The sequence below is a fragment of the Micropterus salmoides genome, unplaced genomic scaffold (genome assembly GCF_014851395.1).
Source record: "Micropterus salmoides isolate LMB-PRFRI ecotype aquatic unplaced genomic scaffold, ASM1485139v1 Ms_hic_scaffold_8, whole genome shotgun sequence".
NCBI lineage: Eukaryota > Metazoa > Chordata > Actinopteri > Centrarchiformes > Centrarchidae > Micropterus > Micropterus salmoides.
Window position 1 is genome coordinate 38,413,048 of NW_024044570.1, and position 24,243 is coordinate 38,437,290.

General features: G+C 40.3%; 1 protein-coding gene across 1 annotated transcript in view; it reads left to right on the forward strand.

Moving 5' to 3' along the window:
- The first annotated feature begins 5,459 nt into the window (after positions 1 to 5,459).
- Positions 5,460 to 24,243, forward strand: part of LOC119893116 (anoctamin-1-like) — a 70,650-nt gene continuing 51,866 nt past the window's right edge. The window contains exons 1-2 of the mRNA XM_038705068.1: positions 5,460 to 5,922; positions 21,340 to 21,726. Of these exons, the coding sequence (XP_038560996.1) occupies positions 5,818 to 5,922; positions 21,340 to 21,726 (492 nt within the window). The 5' untranslated portion in view covers positions 5,460 to 5,817. The remainder of the gene's footprint in view (positions 5,923 to 21,339; positions 21,727 to 24,243) is intronic.

Genomic DNA, 24,243 nt, shown 5'->3' on the forward strand with positions numbered 1-24,243 from the left:
CGCTCTGATGGAGCTTAGGATTGATCAGGAGCATGACTGTATGAACCTGGACTGTGTGTGAGACTTTTTGGATTTATAGAAGAACACAGAACATTAAGTAGGGCCCGAGCACGAAAGTGTAAGGGCACCAACGGTGTTTGCACACTTGTCAGAACTGGTGAAAATTGCAACTGGTGAAACCCTGGCCTGGGTGTGGCCAGGGTGCTCTATAGCGCTACCAAACGCACGTCATGGTTCAGACAAAGTTGCTTTGATCTTCATAAGATCCATCCATCCATCCATCGTCAACCTCTTATCCTGTGTACAGGGTCGCGGGGGGGCTGGAGCCTATCCCAGCTGACATGTAAAAAAAGGTGATCAAATGTATTGTACATATCAATTCTTTTGTTTAGTACCATACTCAATAAAGGGAAATGACAGCAACTGCCACTTTCTAAAACACACTTGTTCAGGTAACACAGTGAAAGTATGATCAAACACTGCAACTACAAGTCATGTCTTAAAATTTTACTTTAAATTAAAGTGTGTGTTCAAAAGTTACTTTTTGTCATTTCCCTAAATAGGGTAGTACTTTATGTTCATGGAGCTTCGTCTGATGGGACTGTCACATGCGACTGTCATGGAACTGGGATTTGTGAGATAACGGTAATATGGCGGTTCATTATAAACGTGATGTTCGACATGTAAAATCATAATTTCACTTAACTATTGTCACAACCTGGCTCAACACTAAGTGACAAGAGAGGGAAACCACACAGTCTGTAAATAATATTAATATTATCTTTTAATTAGTAAATTAAGCAAAATATACAGTTCTAGATGTCTGTTAGATCAGTATGTATCCAGTGTCTATGTATAGAACACATACACTCCACTCACATACACTATTTCATATCTTTTTTTGTGCAATAACCCTGTCAACCAATAGAATGCTAGTTGTTGTGCTGAAAAATGAAATGATCCCTGCCCTGTTGCAGGCGCATAGTGCCGCTAAAAAAATTACAAAATCTGAATGCGAAATCAATGAGTCATACTCTCATATTTAAGGACCACACTCTTAAGATAGGAAAATAGCCCCATTAGATTGGCATGCACTTGTTTACATGGATAGACATACACATAAACTGATATTTTTCTACTCCAAAGCCTATAGTCTTCATCAGAAATGTTACTAAAGCTTCATCTCAGTTGCTTTATATGGTAACCATGTCCACAGAAATCAGCTAACAGGAAGCAACTCATCTAATGAAAACTGCAAGTTTTGTAGTCACATAAAAAATCTGACTTGATTTAAGAATGAGTGAAATAGTCAGAAAAAATTAGCAACGGTGGTTGTTTACATGTTCTTTTCACTGTGAATTTTGGTGCCCACACTGCATGGAAGATTAAGTAAATCTACACTTGTGTGCTGGAGAGTAGGGATTCTGCTTTTATCATATGTCATATATGATATATGATAAAAGCAGAATGCATACAGAGGGAGTCCTTTGTCTGATGATATATCATCAACCTCATCCCATTAATGCATGTTACTAACTAAACTTCTCCCCTTTCTGGTAGTCTTGTGCTTTCTCGTCCCTCTCCTCTCTCCTCCTATCACTTCCTGCAGGTGTTTCTGGCTCTGGAGCTGTGGAGTCTGGATCTGTGGTTGCGGGTCACCTGCTGCCCCCGTGTTCCTGCTCGACACCCTCTGCTACAACAACTATTGTTACTTGTCCTATTATTATTATTGTTATTATAATCATTAACATTACGATTGTTATCATTAACACTACTATACATATCTGTACAATTTTTCATTTAGTCTATAGCAACATCACCTTTACTGTCTGTACCTCTGTGTGTATATTGTGTAAGCTGCCTCCCTCCCCACTTTCTCCTTCCATCTCTCTGTTGCTCTCTTGCTCTCTTGCCCTCTCTCTCTCTCTCTCTCCCTCTGTCTCTCTCTCTCTCTCTCTCTCCTTCACCCCAACCGGTCTAGGCAGATGGCCGCCCACCCTGAGCCATGGTTCTGCTCGAGGTTTCTGCCTCTTAAAAGGAAGTTTTTCCTTGCCTCTGGCGCCTAGTGCTGCTCTTGGTGGGAACGGTTGGGCTTCTGTAAATAGCATCATAGAGTACGGTCTAGACCTGCTCTTTTATGAAAAGCGCTGTGAGATAACTGTTGTTGTGATTTGGCGCTATATAAATAAAATTGAATTGAATTGAATTGAATTGGATGATGTTACACTGGACAGGAGCCATGCTTACTACTTCCAAGTCCAGGCAAAGACTCACATTGTGGATTCATTAAAATCTGAACTTTGAAGTTCTAAATTCAATCAAAGCTACTGCAGCTAATCTGGTATTTATTTCTACATGGGAATCTTTGTAGGACTCCACAGTACTTTCTGAGTGGACTTAACTCCTAGGTTACACAAAACAATAACTAAAATCACAATGTATTGTTATGCTACTATTCTGTTAGTTTATCAACATTCAATATATAATTTATCATTAACGTCCAAAGTTTTCATTTCAACAGCTGTCAATTTATTTATATCATAGGAAATGTCAAACACTCAGCTGAGCATGTTTTCTTAGACAGAAAAAGTCATACCATTCCTGATGATAAGAGGTTTACCTCAGACTTTTTGTCAATTATTGCATTAGTGTGCACTACTACTACTGGCTTTGTTCCTTTTTACACTAGAATGACGAATTAACCACTTGTTAAGTTGAGTATTACTTTACCAACCATGACCTGTTTTTATGCCATGTTCTGTTGATTTCATATTTTTTCACTCCAATGGGACCGCAGACTGACAAATTTGACAAGGCACAGCAAATAACTCCAATCTTATCAATCAATGTCAGTGACTCGCCTGGTTTTGTTGCCATGTGTTTGATGGCGCATGGCCCTACTTTGCAAAATTTGATATTTCCTCCTCACTCCAATAACCCTTTCCACATGAATATACACATTAGCAACTATTTTTCTAGTTTCTTCTACCTTTTATGCTAACAGCTATTTCTCCCCCTTAGTGAATGCAGGTATCTGTAGTGAAGCACAGTAGAATCCTACAGTCCAGTGTAAAACTTTTTCTTGTCTTCATTCTTCTGAAAAGACTCTGGGCTAAGCTGTGTGTGTCTAGTCGTGAGATCACCTAGCTCTGTTGTGGTTTTCTTCAGAACATCTTCCATCCTCTCAGTGTCATCCATGGTTAGGTGTGTTTATTGCTGTTCGGCTGGTTGTCTCCTGTTGCCCCCCCTCTTTTTTTCCTGTACAAGCCCCCCCCCGTTCTCTTGGAGGTGTCTTTGCTTTATGCAATTGGTGTTTTCCTCATTTATTTCCTGTTGTCCCCACCCCCCATGCCCATTCTTTTGCAGGTGCTGTCCTGTCTCTGTGTTTGTGCCCCCTCATCCCCATTTCTGCCCCCCTGTCCTGCCCGTTGACAAATTAATTCATAAATATTTAAATAATAAAGAAGACAAAGGAGTATAATAAAACTCTCTTTGGTCTGGCTCAACATGGCTCCTCATACTGTATACCAGGCTGCAGGGAGGGACAGGTTTAAAAATAAAAAAAGAACTGACCTGATCTAAAATCCAGAGTAGTCAAAAGCTAATTTTACTGGTGCACAAAAGTTTTGGCAATTGTTCTTGGAAAAGCCGAGTTACAGTATGTGAACAGAAACACCACTTCCTTCTGTTTCCTGTGAGAACTGACCCTTGACCCCTACATCTTGCTCCCAGCATCGAGTCAGACACATGATATCCCCTGGGAGCTTGTCGGCATGTGCTCTACAAGGTCCCTGCTTTCCTTTGCTTGATTCTCTGTATATTTTTTAACTTTCAAAGTCTAAAAATACACTTCAGTGCGGATGTTGCTGCTGCATTACATAAGCCTTTGGGATTGAAGTGTCAGGAATAAGAGGTTGTACAGAAAGTTTCTGGATCTTAGTTCTCAAAATGTAAACAATTATCGAAGAAAGGACAGTTTCCTGGAACAGCTTCACAGAGGAAAATTACCTTCAACCGTGAATGTTTTGGTTAATTTTTAATATACTTGAGGAAAAATGTCAAACCTGACAGCAATGAAGTCAGTTACTCAAACTGTATTTAGTCTATATTCTAAAGTTGTATGTACCATAGCTGTATGATCACTCCCACATGTACCCTCACCCCCAGAAATGTGTCATGCATAATGTTTCTGTCAATTTGTCTTTCTTATGCATTCCCTATGCAACTGTAAAGTTAAGTAGAAGTATTATTACTATTTGTGTTTCTTGGTAGGTGATCTAAAGAAAATACTGTATATAATAGAATTTTTTTATGGTCAAAGCCAACAGAAGTTAAATTATTCATTTAGATTCATTTTAGGTTGAGTATTTTGAGTATCCATGCAGTGATTCTATCAAGACTTTGTTGGACTTTTATTCTGCTGTCCCGGGGCCCCATTTATTATACAGCTATGCGTAGGATCCATACCCCTCTATACAATTCACAATACACTCCATTTAACTAACCCTAAGTGGTCGCTGCAAAGCCATTTATGAGTGTCGATATACATACTTTTTCTTGCCTCTGTCGCCAAGTGCTAATAGTGGCTATTGTTTTGTCTCTGTAAATAATATCACAAAGAGTACAGTCTACACCTGCTATAAATGAAAAGCACAATGACATAATTCTTGTTGTGAATTGGCGCTATACATTTGAATATTCTTCACTGAACAGTTGGGTAATTAAATGTCAAACAGCTTTTCCATTTTCATTTAATATGATCATAGAACGTCTATACGAGTATGTGAAAATAAAAAGGCATGAAATTGGATTATCGCATTTTTATTTTCATTTTTACTCAAATAACACATACAAATGTGGAAAATGATGATGCTGTGTTTACAGTTTACATTTTAAAACAGTCCCCTGTAGGCTTCCATAGTTTTGGCATCTCATGAACATTTAACCTCACTAATTAAACTGGCCTTCCTGGATTGTATTTCACCAGTACCTTAAACAACACAACCCTACCAACAGCCCCCTGTGCTGTTTTAATGCAGGGCTGTTTTCTGTTTGAATCCTCATAATTTTGCCCAAGACAGTCAGGCTCTTCAACACCCAATTTTTGTCTTTTCTTTGGCACGGTTTTTGTCTGTTCTACAGCATTGTTTTTGTTTTGGACACGGTTTTTGTCCTGACTTTGGCAATGTTTTTTTGTTCTGTTTTGCCACTTATGTTGTCTTTTTTTACCTTATGTTGACTGTCTTGTTGCACTGCTTGAATGTTAAATGTAGCACCACTGTCTCCAGAAAAATTATTTAAAAGTTACACACACACACACACATACACACACTTCAACTGACTGGGAATGTTATTTGGGAATGTTTTCGGTTTGTGAGCAATTTTGTCAGCGGGAAAGAAGGAGTGTGTATTGGAGTGGTTGATCTTGTATTGATTACAGTTGAGTAGAGACAGAGAGTGAGGGAGGGCACCTTGTGTTCATCAGAGTTTTATCGTTGTCTAAGTTTAGATCATGGCTCACAGACGTCTTCTCAAGTAACAAGGCTGCAGACTCACTTCAGCTACTCCACAGTGAGACAGAAACAGAGCTCCACACAGAGCTTTAAAGAGACACGCAAAGGCACAAAATAGTGGCAAGTAGCAAGAAAATACTAGAGGCAGGAGAGGGGCTGTTAATGCTGGATGCTGGCATACACTGAGAAATCTTAAAGAGGATACACAGACCTACAGGGAGGAAGAGAACAAACCAGACTATTCTGTTTTGAAGCAATTCACTTGATAAGTTGATCTTTGCTTTTTACCTGCTGGGACTAGAAAATGACAGAGGAAGCAGAAGATGGATTTGATCTCTCTCCAACCTCCAGGTCTGACCAACAGGCTCCACATTTTCTACAAGATATCATCTTCCACGGCAAGTTTAAGGTGAGTTTCTCTATGAGAGAAACAGAGACTGACAGTGGGGGAGGAAAATGAGAGTTCAGACAAGATAGAGACAGCCACTTAATGAAATCTGTTCAGATAGAGATGTAGACAGTATGGACTGTCCACACATACTTGGTACATGTAATACTATTACATGAAGTATGTTGTGATTTGGGATATTGGCATTGTAAAAAAGCTCAAATGACTGCATTTTTACAATGGTACATTAATTTGACATAATCTTTTTAACCTCACTAACCCCCTGTTGTGTCAGTCAAAATAAACTCATGATGTTCTGCCACATATTGTTCAAACTCACAGAAGCTTATTTGGAATTGTAGTGGAGATCCCAAAGTCTCACCAGATACCAAATATGTCAGGTTTAATCTTAGATACATTTTTATAAAATGATACACAAAGACATGAGATAGACCTTTGTGCAGCCCAAAAAGCCTCCAAACATGAAGTCTTCTGTTTTGTCTATTTCACCTGACAATTTTTCAGATTTTATTGAGTCAAGATCATGATTACATTACAAACCCTGACAAACAATAGCAACCAAGAATGAAGTGCAAGATACTTTTAATAAATAGAATTTCTCGCTGCTTCTTCTTTTTTAACATGACCTAAGCTTTTCCATCATTGTCTGTGTTCACATCAAAATGACATGATATAAAATAATCGATAAGCATTTTAGGCCATGTACATTCCCATGCCTTTTTACTAGCTGACTTGTAAACATGAAGTTAGCAGTTATTATAATAGCCGGGACCTGGCTATTCTCTGGATCGTTGTGCAATCACTGCTTCCTCAATCCGTGATGAAGATCAAAATAAGTTCATTCTGATTATTGCCAGGAGAACTCTACAGCTAATGTATGTTCTCTGGTGGTCTATAACGCCAAGAGCTCACAAAAGAAATTAGAGGGAAACTCTATACACACAGATTTGATCCTGTCTTGTTTTCACAAACAAACTAAGATGTCTTAGAGGAGTTATAAATGTTTTCTTATTTCCAAAATAATGTACTTAGGGGTTAAGACTGTCATCATAGCACTCGATCACCTTCAGAAGATTGTTTTGCCCAGATTTACATTTTTCTGAGCACTATAAACACTTGTTGTCCATATTGGCTCAAAAGTTGAGATTTAAAGTTAATTCTTCACTTAAAATACAGCAATTGCACAAAAGTCTCAATACATCGTTCATTTAATAGCTGTCCTGGAGCTTCATAAAAATTCCTTGGTGTTCAGGTTGACGGTTTGCTCTGCTGTAATACATAAATGGCCTGTTGACTTACTTGACATTAGATGACGGCACATGGCATAAAATAAGTCACTATTTTTGGCACACTTTAATACACAGATGTCATTTGAGTTGCTAAATACCTGGCTGTGGTGCCTGGTATTTGCAGTGGAATGTTCTCCAGTGCTGCAGGTGTGTCCACAATGTCTCTTGCAAGTGTCTCCATGATTAGTGTCCTTTTCTCATGACCTCCCTGACAGCTGAGAAATGATTTTTAGGTGCTAATTTTAAATAACACTGCTATTTTCACTTCCAAACATGTGACATACACATGGAAGGGATTTAGCAGTAAACAGGCCAGTTGCACACTGGTGTCACTAGGGGCACTGTTTATCCAGCCATCCATCCCTTCAAAAAGTTTATCTTGGTCTGGGTTATACTGTATGATGGCATAGAATTTTGTGGAATTAGGAGATTTAAGCAAAGCTACTAAAAGTAACTAAGGTGTCAGAGGTACTCAGAATCATTGCCATGTAGTGAGGATGAGACCACTGTGAAAGGTGTACGCCACTGATTTATTACTGCACTTATGAGTCGGGTTACTCAAAAGAAATAGATTTAAAAAAGAATGTTCATAATCAAAGCAGCAGAAGCCAATCAATCCTTTCAAGAGTCAATGTGTTAGGCTGTCATGTCACAGTGCATAATTCACACACTCATGCAGTGATGGGCAGTATTTATGATACATGTATTTATAATATGTAGGGTAACATGGGGTAAGATGCCCCCCCCCCCGGTAATTCTAACAAAAAACACAAAATGTCACAATTTTTTTTTCTCAACATTTCTTCTGGCTGCCCCTCGTCTCACTGAACTAAAAAATTTGGTTGATCGTTTGTAAGTTAGATGTTATTTAGATACTGGATAGACCTTTTAGCCAACTAGCAACTTCACTATCAGAAAGTCTGAGGTAAAATTCTGAGATTATAAACTCACATATGCTCACATTTCTAGCTAACTAGCTAGCTGGCAAGTGCATATTTAAATGCCTCTTCCCAAAAAAATACATTTGATTAAATACAAATTAATTTGTCAACTATAGCTATTTATTTTACTTTATAATATGTTGCCCTAAACATGGCCTTCTTAAAGATACAAAAAAATGTTCTTTAATGTGTCAGAAAATAGAAATTGAGCTTTGGGGAGGCGTCTTACCCTTATTCTACCCTATTTAAAATACAAAATAGGATTTTGTTATTTGTATTTTATAGGGTTGAAGAAAGTGGCTTCATATTTTGTATTCTAAAAATACTGTAATTACTTTGATAAGTCTACATGTTGACATCATAAAAAGAAAATCAGTGCCAACTCAGTAGTTTGCCCAGACTTGTTGAGATCAGAAAAAGAAAACTGATACAGACCCAAAGAAATGGTGAGAAATATGTAGGTTGCCAGATTTCCATCTATTTTTAGCATAAATTGCTCCAATTCTTAACAGTTCCTGTTAAGTTTTGGTGTTTGCTTTAGTAGCCTAGGCTAAATCGTTTACCAATTTACGCAACATTCCAGCTAACTATTTGTTTTTATAACATTAGCTTGCTTACTTTCTTACTTACTTTCAGTCTATGCTAAGTTTTCGGCGGTTGTGCGCAAAAAATAAAGTGTTACAGAGTTGTACAACATGACTTTATAATGTCACGAGATGGTGTAATTTGTTAAATGCACACACGTGTCTTATTTTCATTAACATAGATGTGCTGCAATGCCAATAAACAGCAGGTTATAAAATCATCTCAAATCAAATGGGGGCTGTTTGGTGATGCCTCCAAGTCGTTCTCCCTCTTTTGCTAATCATAATGACAGGGGCGATGGGAGCATGAAGAGGCATTAGCCTGTGAGTAGAGACATGAGTGAGAGAAAAGCAGACACTTACACTGGTGTAAGCATGTAACTGATGCCTTGCAGCTATCTACCTGTTTTACATGCAAGTAAATTCCATTAATGTGACTCAAAAGCTACTATCCTAATCTACCTTATGAGTAATTAGCAAACTGTTAGTTAAACTTTAAACAGTTGGTTACTTTAAAACTAACCTTCATCTGGGTGATGTGTCAGGGTAAGTCATGTGTGAGGACCCAAACACAAAGGTAAATGCTCCGAATTTATATAGCTTTTCGACCACTCAAAGCGCTATTACACTACATATGCATTCACCATTCATTCACTGAGCCTAAGTGAAACTGACATTCACACACATTCATACACTGGCAGACAGCCACCAGAGGCAATTCAGGGTCCAGTATCTTGCCCAAGGACACTTTGACATACAGCCTGGGGGAGCCGGGGATTGAACCACCAACCTTTCAATTAACAGCCAACCTGCTCTACCTCCTGAGCCACAGCCGCTGAAATCGATTTTGCAAAAAGTGAGCGCACTTACTGAAACAAAGCCGCTTCAGACTTCGACAACAATAACAATCCGTGTTTTATTATTATTTATTATTTATCCGTTCTTTTATTATTTCGTTTCAAAACAGAATAGGAAAAACCAAAAAACCAAGTCCTTTTTGTTTTTTCTGTTTTAAAACCAAAACGGAAAAATGGAAAAACCAAAAACCAGACATCATAATGAAAGAATGAACCATACACGGATTTGTAACCTAGCAGATGGTATAAGTTACTCACAAGTCCACAACCACACAACATCATTGTTCCACATCTTACCATAAACCACTACAAAAATCACCATATTTCAACTCAATTTTACATAAAAATTGGCCAAACAATTTGAACGTTTGCTCAGTAGCTTTCACATCAGGTGCAACATTAGCATTATAGTTATATCTTTAGCTGTGTTACGTTTACAACAACTCTGCACTTGAACAGTCTGTGAAGTTACATTGCCGTGTTTATTCTAAATATAATTCACAACCAATAAAGCATACTTACAGGTTGTGATTGTGAATTTCCAGGTCCAAACCGAGTCGGAGTTGCATCGTCTTTTAGGACTAAACGTTGAACTGTTGCCGGTGTTCTGACGATCTATGCTGCCTTGCCGAAAATGCTACCATAGCGCAAATGGATAGACTGGACTCTACTCAGCCCTGCTCCGTTTTCCATTGCAGACAGTACCCAGAGATAGTACGTAGCTTGTCGTCATAGCGACAAGCACATTTTTGTTCCGCCATCACTTCTCATAAAACTGTCAATATTCGAAATCTACACAGCTGATTTCTCACCTCAAAACTTCTCAGAAGTAAATGAAGTGATGAAATTCCATATGAAAACTGTTAATATAAACCTTTCTGTTGGATTGTCAACCAGAAATACAACTGCAGGGAATTGCAAAATATCTCCTTCGGCCAGACTTCCTTTTCAATCAAGGGAGCTAAGATCTGGAATGGGCTGCCTATTGAGCTAAAAACAGAACAAAATCATCAACAATTTAAACATTTTTAACGAGACATTGAGCCTCCAGTATTTGAATTGACTGTCTAGCCCAAAGTTACTTTTCATGATTACTGGGCCATGATCTGAGACAGAGATTGGCTCAAACAAGCTCTCTGTTACTCTATACACCTGAAAAAAACAATTTTAACACGAAAAAGTTGGATTGACATGAAAGTTGAGCCAAATTGTTCAAAGGAGTCCCCTGACTCCAGCGACCAAAGTTGACTGTTATTGCAGATTTAAGACGGGAAAAAAATCCCATTGACTTACATTCATTTCATATCTCTATAACAACAAGTCTGATTGATACCAAATTTGGGTCAACTGTTCCCCATGGGCCCTTATGACATCTGAAAAATTTGGCTTAAAGGTTGCACTATATTCGAAGCTGAAATACCGTGGTAAATCCTGTTCATTTTCGTATGGTATAAGACACGCATTTGTGCGATGACGTTTTCATTTCACTAAATCGCAAAAACTGTAAACCCTATTAACTCAATAGTTAATTAACTCCTCCCACACTGCAAGTCCGATCAGCACCAAACTTGGCACGAACCATCTCTGGACGAAGCTCATACAAGCTTGTGCTACCCGGATTGATATGCAAAAACTGTTGGAATTATAAGCTAACAAATGCCTCACGCAAAAAGCTAAAAAGGAAGTGATGTCATATCTATATATAACGACTGATCTACACCAAACTTGGGGACCTTATCTGGCATGACTTCCCTAGGTGGCGCTATTAATCGTATATGAAATAACACTCCCATAGACATACATTCATTTGATATCTCCATAACCGCAAGTCCCTTTCATTTCAAACTGGAATCCACGGCGGGGCACCCAGGTCGACTAGTGCGGCCCTCGCAGGGTGAGGGGGACGGCTGGTGCTGGGGGGCTTGAACTGCTCTTACAACTGCTTGCAGTAGGTTAGAAGAAAGTTGAGCCTCTGCTCCTATGGAAACCCATTAATTTTTTTCACATAAAAATATTAATATAAAATCAACCATTACAGATATTACCAATTAGTTGCTTCTGTGTCAATTAGTTGCTTCTGTGTCTTCATGTTATTCATGTACACTGGACTACACATCACAGAAAATATGAGCACAAGCAAAACAGTGCTGTGCCGCACATTTGTGGTCATATATATATATATATATATATATATATATATAAGCTAAATAGTGGTGTGCCAGGAGTGTTTGGTCATTGAGCGCCCTCTGTTGGTGCTTCAGAGGCATTTAATGTCCATGAAAACCAGAGCAATGGAGAAAGAAAAATTTGAACCAGTGAGTCTCAGTAGTGCAGTGTTTAAGTGCTTTCTCTGCCAACCCCAAGCTTAACAGTTCGATCCCAGGAAATGGCATGTTGACTCCAATACTGAACTGAAGAAATACTTCTGCAAATGTGTTTCATTTTTGACGGCCTTAACATTCTTGAAAACTTAGAACAATTTGAACACACACCAGGAGGGTCAAAAACCAACAGGAAGATTTTAATTGTAAATGTAAAATTTTTGCCTTGCAGTCATTGTACAAATGGTGAGTTTTGGTCGACCAGGGCAGTCCTTGGTGTGGAGTGGAATATCAATGATTCGCCACGAAACAGGAAGTTGTTACACCTACAAGTGTACATGCTCACATCTGTACCAAACTTTATGTGATTGATAATGGTCCCGCCCCCAACACATCTACATGCCAAAAGTCAGTTACAGTCATAGCGCCACCTACTGTCAACAGGAAGTATGCCCTGACACTCATGAGATTAAAATAAATTTTCTCAACATGATGTACTGGGACATAATGTATCGTTACTGGATGCTCCTTTGCACAGGGTGTGACTTTCAAGTATTTCATGCAGGGTCGAAAGTGTGTGATTCAGAGCAACACTATCTGATGCGCTTCACGTGCGAGGACCCGTCCAACGCTGATTGCTGCTTTTTTACCATAAAACTTTGAATAATAGCCTGGGCTTCTTGCTAAAAACACTAAATCTGGGACAAGCGTCCATATAGGACAGGCCTTTAATTCCTTTTGCACAAAACTGAAACTACTATTTATTTCAAACAGAATAATACTTGTATCAATTACACGTCATTCATTTGATCTAGCTCCGACAGACGGCTTATGCGCTTGTATTTTGAAGCAACATCACAACAACAACACGGTGCACGATGAGAGAAGTTAGTAGACAGAGAGCGATGGACTTCACATGACAGGATTCACAACTTGGATTAATTTTTATGAAAAGCTGTTTTGATTCTTCTGATGGGTGGACACTTATAGACTAAAGGGGCGGCTGTGGCTTGGGAGGTAGAGCGCGCTGGCTGTTAATTGGAAGGTCAGAGGTTCAATTCCCAGCTCCCCCTGGTTGTGTGTCAAAGTGTCCTTGGGCAAGATACTGAACCCCGAATTGCCCCTGGCAGCTGTTCCATATGTATGTAGGAATGTGTGTGAATGTTAGTTTCAGTTTCAGCACTTAGGCTCAGTGAATGAATATGGATGTAGTGTAAAAAGCGCTTTGAGTGGTTGAAAAGACTAGAAAGGCGCTGTACAAATACAGAGCATTTACATTTAAAGGAATATAAATAATTAAGGAATAGACACATTCAGGCTCAACGAGTGCTTTAAAGGTCATCACTTTTTTTCCTTTCCTCTCGTACCATGCAGGTTACACCGATAAATGTATAAGAATTAGACTTTGGGGATTGTTGTTTCTGTTAAATGAACTGAACTACAGAATTATGGAGAATCTAACCGATCCAAAGTATGTGTAGCATGTTCATACGGACATATTGATAATATGTTTAAACATTAATATCTGTATTAATGATCTAAGCAGCTTAGAAGCAGCTAAACCAGGCGACCCCGCGGGGTTTAAGAGGTTTTATACATCTAAAAAACTTCTATAAAAACTAGACCAGGCGTTAAATTGAGGCAGGCGTTAATTTTTCAAAATGTGTTCCCACACCAGGCCAGTCAAACGGGATAGGCGGCTATTTGGGACTGGGCTATTTATTGAAGTTTTACGTTTTTAGGTAGCGCTAAAGGATTTTAAATTGATGATGGAGCAGCATTGATAGCAATCACAGATAACAGTTAACAGCTGTCACACACATTGAAATTAGTGAATGCCCATTCTGTTGTTGTCTGCTGTGCCGTCTCAAATTCCCGGGAGCTGGAATGAGCTAAAAACATGAAACTTGGGGGAATAACTGGAAATAGTGTGCATATGCTTCTATAGAAATATGAACCCATCGGCCACATAAATGTAAATAAAAATGAAAACTTTGAAAGGCCACGCCCCTTACGCCAGAAGTCCGAATGACTTGAAGTTTCTCACACAGGTGCAGCAGGACCAATAAGGTGCGCCTATAATTTTTTTTTGAAAAACTTGAATTTTTTAACATCTCCTCCTAGACTGGAGCTCCGATTGCCACCAAATTTTCATCATTCATGAATCATCAATGGTTCAAGCCTATTAAAAGTTGTATAAAGCATGTCGATATCTCAATTACTTTTCAAGATATTGACCAATGAACTTTGAAAGGGGTGTGGCTCTGGACATAAATGAACACAAGTCAGCAACTGTATGCCCGATCATCACAAAACTCACAGAATATGTTCAGATAAGTGCATCATGGGAATTTTGAGGGATGAACTTAAGCTGATGATACACAGGGCAACTTTACTATGTGTTGAACGGATAGTGGTGGTGCGGGGTGACTGGCGGAGTGGTGGGGGAAGGGGATTACGGTAGTAATCTTTACTTATTACCATTGACGGCAACGTTGCCCTGCACGATTGCTCTAAAAGTTGATCTGTGTATCATCAGCCTTAGGCTGCTCTATATCACCCTGTCCCTCAGAATTCCCATGATGCATGGCGGTGAATAAAGTTTGTTAAAATTTTCCAGTAAGTCTCCTATTTGTTTGAAATACAAATGTTACTTTATTATGTTTTTGTTAAACATGTCTGCTTAGAAACAGGTACTTCACTCCTGGTTTCAATTTTAAAATTAACAAATACATAAATCACAAAGTATTTGTTTTATATTTCAAACCAACAGGAGACTTATTAGCAAATTTTCAAAAAAACTTTCACTGCCATGCATCATGGGAATTCTGCTGAGAGTCAAACAACTTTGAAAGATCAACATCTTTTCTGCAACCTACAGCTCAAATGGAGTCTGTAGCTGCACATATGCCGGAGCATTTAGCTCTTAAAGTTGAGTAGGTTGGAAGAAAGTTCTCCCATTGAAACCCATTCATTTTTTTCACATAAATATATTAATATAAAAACCATTACAGATATCAGTAATAAAAGTAGTAGCATAAATCTCCTGAACAGGATGTACATTTTGAAGTTGGAAGGAAGTTTCTAGGACAAACTGCAGGAGAAAATAGACACCAAAAATGGGTATATACATATAAAAATTAAATATGTGCAAGAGCTGTCAGCTGTTAGCTGTGACTGCTACCACTGCTGCTACAAAGTGTCATGGGTCGGGGCACTGAGTGCAGACTGAGGCGAGGACCCAAATGCAGACAATGGCAAGGTGAGGAGGTTGCAGTTCAAAAACGTTTATTAATTCAAAAACTAACTGAAACAGGCTTACAAGGAGCTTGAGGCAAAGTCCAAACAAAGGTAATCCAGAACACAAGGCGATCCAAAAACACAGGGAATAATCCAGAACAAGGAAAACAAAGGAACAGGCAGGAACGTGACCAAGACTGCAGAGACAAGCAGGCATACATGTACACCCACACACACACCCACCCACACACACACACACACAGGGACTAACGAGTGGGGCGGGAGAAACACAGGTGAGCGGGATCAGGGCTAACGAGGCAGAGACAGAGAGACAGCAGGTGGAAACAGAGAGAACACTAGACAAGCAGACATGGGGCAGAGTGAATAACCAAGAAGACAGAAACACACACAAGTTACAAAGAACCAGAACCAAAACGAGAACACAAGACCAGGAGTAAACACAAAAGACATTAACTAATGTACAGGACTAAGAACTAACTAAACAAGACTACACAGAGAAACACAGAACCAAAAACAGACTTAAACAGGAAAGACATGAACACAAAAACCACATTCCTAACACAAAGTACTGCTCCATCAGCAATTGAAAATCCTTTAGCGTTAAAAGAATCACATGCCACAGACTAATTCAGTTAAATATTAAAGCAGAAATCAGCGGTGGACGTGAAGCGTGACAGGTAGTGTCACTCTGAAGTTGCTCTGTATTGTCACACACTTAGGATGCTGCATAAAATAATTAATAGTCACTTCCTGTGTCCTCTATGTGGTGCAAAGGAGCACCCAGTAATGATACGTTATGTCCCAGTACATCATTTTGAGAAAATTTATTTTAATTGCATAATGGATGTCACACAAGGCTTACTTCATGTTGCCAGTAGGAGGCGCTATGATTATAACTGAATTTTGGCATGTAGATGTGTTGGGGGCGGGGCCATTATCAATCACATAAAGTTTGGTACAGATGTGAGCATGTACACTTAAGTTGTAACAACTTCCTGTTTCGTGGTAAATCATTGACATTCCACTCCACGGACTGGCCCCGTCGACCAAAACCCCCCAGTTTGTACATGTGATCATTGATCAAGACTGCACAGCGAAAATTTCTGGAAAGGTGCACGGACTAATTCTCTAGGATGATTTTGTTAAAGTTGTTAAATATGACAATTAAATCCCAAATGTTTTCAAGAACGTTAAGGCCGTCAAAAATGAAATGTATTTGCAGAACCATTTCTTCATTTCAGTATTGTAGTCAACATGCCATTTCCTGGACTTGAACCACCAATCTCGAGGTTATTGTATATAATAAATAAATAAATAAATAATAAAGAACGAAGAGAAATAAAGTATGAGAGCTACAGCTTCATAATGACTGGATGTGGAATTATACAAATGAAGCTACTGATCAGAAAATGCCTGTCCAATCGTTACAAAACTTGCAGGATGTGTTTCATAACAATGTTAATCCACATGTATGATATTATTTTGAAGCCGCTAATGTGAAAAAAGGTTTGAACCCGCGAACTGAACCAGTGATGTCCACATAAGTGCCGGAAATATATGCTTTCATTTAAATTGACCACTAGGCGGCGCACATGCAATGCACAATAACTGGATGTTAAATGACACAAATCAATTCAATTCAATTTTATTTATATAGCGCCAAATCACAACAACAGTTATCTCAAAGCACTTTTCATAAAAGAGCAGGTCTAGACCGTACTCTGTGATGTTATTTACAGAAGCCCAACAATTCCCACCAAGAGCAGCACTAAAGGAAGAGGCAAGGAAAAACTTCCTTTTAAGAGGCAGAAACCTCGAGCAGAAACATGGCTCAGGGTGGGCGGCCATCTGCCTCGACCGGTTGGGGTTGAGAGAGAGAGAGAGAGACAGAGGGAGGGAGAGAGAGGGGAGGGAGGCAGCCTACACAATATACACACAGAGGTACAGACAGTAAAGGTAATGTAGAATAAATGAATAATGGTACAGATATTTAGGGCCTGTGTCCACCAAAGCGTTTTTTGCCAGCTGAAAACGCCAACTGCTGTTCTGAAAACGCTTAGCTGGGAGTGCTAGGGTGCGTTTTGGAGGCGCAGTGTTTTTTTCGAGACGCTGTGGTTGCTATGATAAATCATTTCCGTGGAGGCAATGTGTTGCAAGTAGGGTAGCCTACTTAATTTTACTGAATGTAAAAATGTCACCACAAAGTAAGAAGGCCTACTTGCTCTGGCCCTTGCTATGCATGAAGAGAAGGCTGAAACATGAGAGCACAGACTGTCCATACGTGAGTTCATGAGATTTTGCAGGCGAGGAAACACCTCGGCGAGTAGGCACATCGCTGCGGTGCGTTTGTCCCACCCCTCCTGCACTGTGATTGGACGGCTGGGTAAAAAGTGACAGTGACGAGCGCAGCGTTTTTCCCAAAGTTGAACATTTTTCAACTCTCTGCGACCGGAAAAAACGCTCAGTGCCCAGCGCGGAAAAAACTCTCAGACTCCCATTGGAATGAATTGAAAAAAGACACTGGCGTCAGAAAAAAACGCTTTGGTGGACACGGGGCCTTATAGTAGTGTTAATGATAATAATCGTAATGTTAATGATAATAATAACAATAATAACTTTAGGACTAGTAACAATAATTGTAGCAGAGGGTGTCCAGTAGGAATATGGGAGCAGCAGGTGACCCGCAACCACAGATCCAGACTCCACAGCTCCAGAGCCAGAAACACCTGCAAGAAGTGATAGGAGGAGAGAAGTCAAGTTAGTAACATGTATTAATGGGATGAGGTTGCATACAGAGGGAGAGAAAGAAGAGGAGACAGGAGCTCAGTGCATCATAGGAAATCCCCCGGCAGTCAAGGCCTATAGCAGCATAACTAAGGGATGGTTCAGGACTCACCTGAGCCAGCCCTAACTATAAGCTTTATCAACGAGGAAAGTCTTAAGCCTACTATTAAATGTGGAGATGGTGTCTGCCTCCTGAACCCAAACTGGAACCTGGTTCCACAGGAGAGGAGCTTGATAGCTGAACGCTCTGGCTCCTAGTCTACTTTTGGAGACTTTAGGGACCACAAGTAACCCTGCATTCTGGCAGCACAGTGCTCTGGTGGGGTAGTAAGTTACTATGATCTCTTTAAGATAAGATGGTGCCTGACCATTAAGAACTTTGTAGGTAAGAAGAATGATTTTAAATTCTATTCTGGATTTTACTGGAAACCAATGCCGAGAAGCTAAGACAGGAGAAATTTAGGGTGCATTCCGATCGCCCTATAGTTCCCTGTTAAGTGGACTGCGCAGGGTATTCGGCCATTTTAAGTGAGTTTCCAAACCACAGAGAGCACAACGTGTTTACTTCAAAGGGCGCTGTGAACTGTGTAGGGAAGAAGGGAACAATGGTTCATCACTTCACAGGAAGTTGTCAAGAAAGATTACCCATAAGCCTTTGTGCCTCATAGGAGCTAACAATAGAGCAGACCACAGAGTTTGTATATCTGTAATTATTGTCATTGAAACTATCCATCCATTGTCAACCTCTTATCCTGCATACAGGGTCGCGGGGGGCTGGAGCCTTTCCCAGCTGGCATCGGGCGAAAGGCGGTGTACACCCTGGACAGGTCGCCAGTCCATTGCAGGGCCACACATAGACAAACAACCTCTCACGCTCACACCTAAGGACAATTTAGGGTCACCAATCAACCTAGTCCGCATGTCTTTGGATGGTGGGAGGAGCACCCGGAGAGAACCCACACAGTGCTAACCAATGCCCCACATATTTATCTTATTACTTCAGAGGTTAGGTTACCTAAAAACAACAATGCTCATATGAATCCTTAAGAATGAAGCTGCATATCTTGTAAATTAATCCAATCACATTCATTCACAATTACATAATACATTTTAATAGAATATAAATATTTATTGAAATATACGTTTTATAATTGTATCAGTTTGTTTTAATTGTTTAATAAATATCCACAGTAGCAGCCCGGTAGGCCTGCTGCCTCAGAAGGCATCACTTTGAAGTGAAGGCAGCTTCATTAGTTTCGAACAGCCTTCTAGGGCAGCACTTACAGCAACGTGTGACGTCAGCACGCCGTCTTGCGTCTCTTCTGGCTGTCAGAAGAGATGCTAGCCTTAGCATCAGCTAACTAGCTATTGAAAAGCCAAACGGCTAACAGACGCCTCAGAAATCATACTGAACAAACTTGGTTGGTTACAGTCACTGGCTAATATGATAGTTCTGTGTTTAGTTCTCACTAGCTTTTCAAAAATTGAAGCGGGAAAACTACTAAAAACTTTTAAAAACACAGTACAAATTCGGCTTGTTGCTTCGCGTTGCTTTATGGGTAATAGTCAGCATCAAGTCACCATCGATGCTGGCTTCAAGACTGGCCTTTACTGGGGCAGCTTGAAGGCATCTCAGGAGACAGGAAGAGATCGTTCGAGCCCTTTCGAACAACACTCAATGCCTCGCTGTCCTGTTAGACACCTTCTAAGACAGCAGTTTAGCCCATTTCGAACACAGCCTGTTTATGTACGCTGTGGACGCAGCCTTGATCTCTTTTCCTAGTTCCTGTGAGAACATGTGCTGCAGCATTCTGGATCAACTGAAGAGTCTTAATGGACTGTATTGAGCAGCCTGATAAAAAGGAATTGCAGTAATCCAGCCTAGAAGTAACAAATGCATGTTTTTCTGCATCATTTTTAGACAGGATGTTCCTGATTTTTTGCATTATTATGTAGGTGAAAAAAGGCGGTCCTTGAAATTTGCTTAATGTGAGAGTTAAAGGACATGTCCTGATCAAACGTAACTCCAAGATTCCTCACAGTGGTGCTAGAGGCCAGGGCGATGCCATCAAGGGAAACTATATCTTTAGATAATGCGTCACGGAGGTGCTCTGGCCCCAAAACAATAACTTCACTTTTAACTGAGTTTAACATTAGAAAATTACAGGTCATCCAGGTTTTAACATCCTGAAGGCACATTTGAAGTTTAGCTAACTGATGAGTTTCATCTGGCTTGATCGATAGATATAACTGAGTATCATCTGCATAACAAGGAAAGTTTATGGAATATTTCCTGATAATATTGCCTAAAGGAAGCATATATAATGTGAACAGGATTGGTCTGAGCACAGATCCTTGTGGAACTCCATGACTAACTTTGGCGTGTATGGAGGACTCATTGTTAACATGTACAAAATGAAATCGATCTGAAAATTAGGACTTAAACCAGCTTAGAGCGTTGTCTGGTTCAGTTATTAAGGTTCAAACTGCAAAGCGCTGTTCCAGAAGGCAGGTTTAGTAAAAACTCTGAGTAGTTAACCTTGAGATGAGGGAAACTCTGGGTTTTCTTTTCCAGACAGAAGGGTATTGGGGTGCAGCTGGAGAATGTAATTAGAAAGTGAGTAAAAATTTCTCAGCCTATTTTAAAAAAATTAACAGGCTGTATAGAGTCTGAATGTGTGTTAACAGCAACAACAACATTGGATTCTGTCGGCGTGTAGGGAGATTTAAATATGAAGTTATGCTGCTGTGCCTCGTGCGTAAATTTTTCAAGTTGAGATGAAGTTTGTGACGGTATAATCAGCTGCGCCTGCATGGTCCTAAAGCCTTCATTGAAATTGATAGTGTATCAACGTTTCTTATTCAAATACTTTTAGTGATAGGCTATAGCCTACATATAATTACAAAGGTCCGGACCATGGTGACCTCAAAGCTGGCTAAAATATCTTATATACTCAGTTAATATATTGGTGCTGAGAAGCTACAATACAAGCTAAACTAGAAAAAGTTGTAAACCATAGAATGTGAATGCAGCATGTCATTTCTTTTCAACAAAGGTTTGCTTTATGAGTTTGAATGCATCACTACCCTATAAGTCAGTTCCCCACAGGAATCTCAGCTAAATGCTACTACCTACTGACATAAAAGAGCATAACTGAAAAGTACTAAATGGTCGGTTCAAAAGTTTTCTTTTTATGACAAACAGGCTTATATGTATATGAATTATTAGCTCACAAATCTCAGATTAATTTTATGGCTCATTCTGTGAGCATCAAACAAAATAGATCCCATAAACAAACAAGCACTTATGCTTCTATATGCAGTTTCCTGTGTCGTAAATCTTGACACTTCCCTGTCTGTTCCCATGTGCATGCTGTCAGCTGCTGAAGGCTCTAACTCCAGAGGAAAACACCCAGTGCCAGCACGGCCTCTACTTTCTGGATGGTCAGCGGCGCATTGACTACGTTCTCATCTACCCCGTGAAGAAACAGACCGGGGGGCGCTCCAGCCGACAGTCAGCGCACCAGCTCACTGAAAATGCTGTTGCCTGTAGCCTAGCCTGTGCCCCCCAGAGCCGTGACGATTTCCAACATCACCAAGGACAAAGTGTGAGAGACTCATCTATGCTGTCATCACCGGTGGCGGACGTGGAGCATGGCTGTCCGGGAAAGACCTTCAGCAGCCAGGAAGATCACAAGATGTTCAGGAGGGAGGAGTTTGAAGGGAAACTCAGAGACATGGGCCTGGAGCTGGAGAGAGATGAGGATGTGAGTTTACATCATTATCCTTTTATCCTTTCCAGAAACACTTAACTGCAACTAAAATCTATTTCTAATTATGTCTGTAATCTTCTCATAGAAAATGCATTCTGTTTGCAAAGTAACACAGCACAAGTCAATGTACCAAAGTAAAGACGAGTAGTGGTGGAAATGGCCACATTTTACTGGGGGAACCATACTTGAGGTTGGGGTCCAGTGGGAGTGGGGTTAGGGTTGAAAATTACATTCACAGATTTAAAAAAAAAACAATTTCTTATTGATTTTACTCATTATCATGAGAGCTACATAGGAAATCTCTTACTAAAGTTACTAAAAAGACTATTTTGAGACAGAGACACAGGTGGACTATAAGACTGTGAGACAGAGAGAGAGGTGGACAACAAGACTGTGAGACTGACTGTGAGACAGAGAGAGAGGTGGACAATAGGATTATGAGACTGACTGTGAGACAGATAGAGAGGTGGACTATAAGACTGTGAGACAGTGAGACTGACTGTGAGACAGAGAGAGAGGTGGACAATAAGATTATGAGACTGACTGTGAGACAGATAGAGAGGTGGACTATAAGACTGTGAGACAGTGAGACTGACTGTGAGACAGAGAGATAGGTGGACAATAAGATTGTGAGAATGATGTTCCTGATTTTCGCAATATTACGTAGGTGGAAAAAGGCGGTCCTTGAAATTTGCTTAATGTGAGACTTAAACGACATGTCCTGATCAAAGATAACTCCAAGATTCCTCACAGTGGTGCTGGAGGCGAAAGACTAAGAACAAGACTTTCAAATGAGTTATAGTTTGGTTTAGGTTTAGAGCTGATTAATAGGCTAGAGTCGAAGATAGCTGCAACTGACTGGAAGGGGTGGATTCATTTAGGCTAACATATTATCCATCACCCTGCCAGGTTTCAGTAAGACAAAATAAATCAATATCATAATCTGATATTAGTTCATTTACTAGTACACCTTTAGAAGAGAGAGATCTGATGTTTAAGAGTCCACATTTAACTCTCCTATTCGTTTGCACTATTGCTCTTGTGGTTTTAATTTTTATGAGGTTTTTATGCACACCGACCTCTTCTGTTTACCTTTTTAAATAATTTCAATGGTCGGGGGGCAGACACCGTCTCTATAGGATTTTCACTAAGTAACTCCTGAAATGGAGGAGCAGAGAAGTGTGTTAGACTGCGACTCTGCGTAGGGTTTTGGGTGGGTAACTGCTGAAAAAGAAGGGCAGAGAAGTGTGTTAAACTGCGACTCTGCCTCCTGGTCTCAACTCTGGGTTGTCATGGATTTGGTCCAATAATAAACTTGGCCAGATTTCTAGAAATGAGAGCTGCTCCTTCCCAAGTGGGATGGATGCCGTCTCTCCGGATCAGACCAGGTCTTCCCCAGAAAGTCTGCCAATGATCAACAAAGCCCACATCGTTTGCTGGACACCACCTCGACAACCAGCGGCGGAATGACGACATGCGGCTATACATGTCATCACTGGTCAGATTTGGCAGGGGTCCAGAGAAAACTACGGTGTCCGACATTGTTTTTGCATCTGTACACACCGACTCAACATTAATCTTAGTGACCTTGGCGTAACCGGGAGTCATTATACACACCGAGCAGGAGAAAGTAGGAGAGAGAGAGGGAGAAGGAGAAGCCATCGCTAGCTGCTAAGCTAAAGTCGCTAACGGCTAAGCTAAAGTATTGTAGCGTCAGCTACCAAAACTTTAGAACAAGTATGAGATTGAACAGCAGTCACTAAAAAGATGGAAAGAACTGTGAGTGTTTAGGCAAAATTACTGTAAAGAATAAGTGTTTAGTGGACAGTTGGCCGCTGTAATCTAACAAATGTAACTGTTATTTAGCGAGAGCAGCACAATACACACAAGCACCGGAAACGGAAATGAGTCGACACGCTTACCGCAATACGTCAGCAGTCTGATGTCTGCGACTTTGCTGCAGTGGAATAAAGATTTCTGTTGGATCACCAGTTTATTTTGGATTGTTATTTTGGATTTTGGATTCAGCCACTCTGTACTGTACTGTACACTGTACTGTACTGTACACTGTAGTAAGTGTGCTCGCCTTTGAACTGTATCTCCTCTGCCTTGCGTCCTGCGTTTGGGTCCACCAACCTGTCTCACCACACACATCCTGACAGAATGACCGGAACCAGATATGAACCCAGCGGACACCATGTCCGACGAACTTTATGAACTGTGCATGGACTTGTCCGAGCTGCGTACCATGTGGAGGAATGCCAGCCATGGCCAACATAAAGAGGCTGTTTGTGCTTTGGCTCAGAGAAGGGTTTCTGAGAAACCAGAGCTCAGAGACTCTGTCCCAGACTGGTTTTTAAACTTCCTCCACACCCCTGCTCCTCAACCTGCATGTTCCTCATCGGGCCTTCAGACTAAATAATAAATAATAAATATTTGCATCTGTGCAACCAGAGCCCCTCAGGGCTGTGTGCTCAGCCCCCTCCTGTTCACGCTGCACACCCATGACTG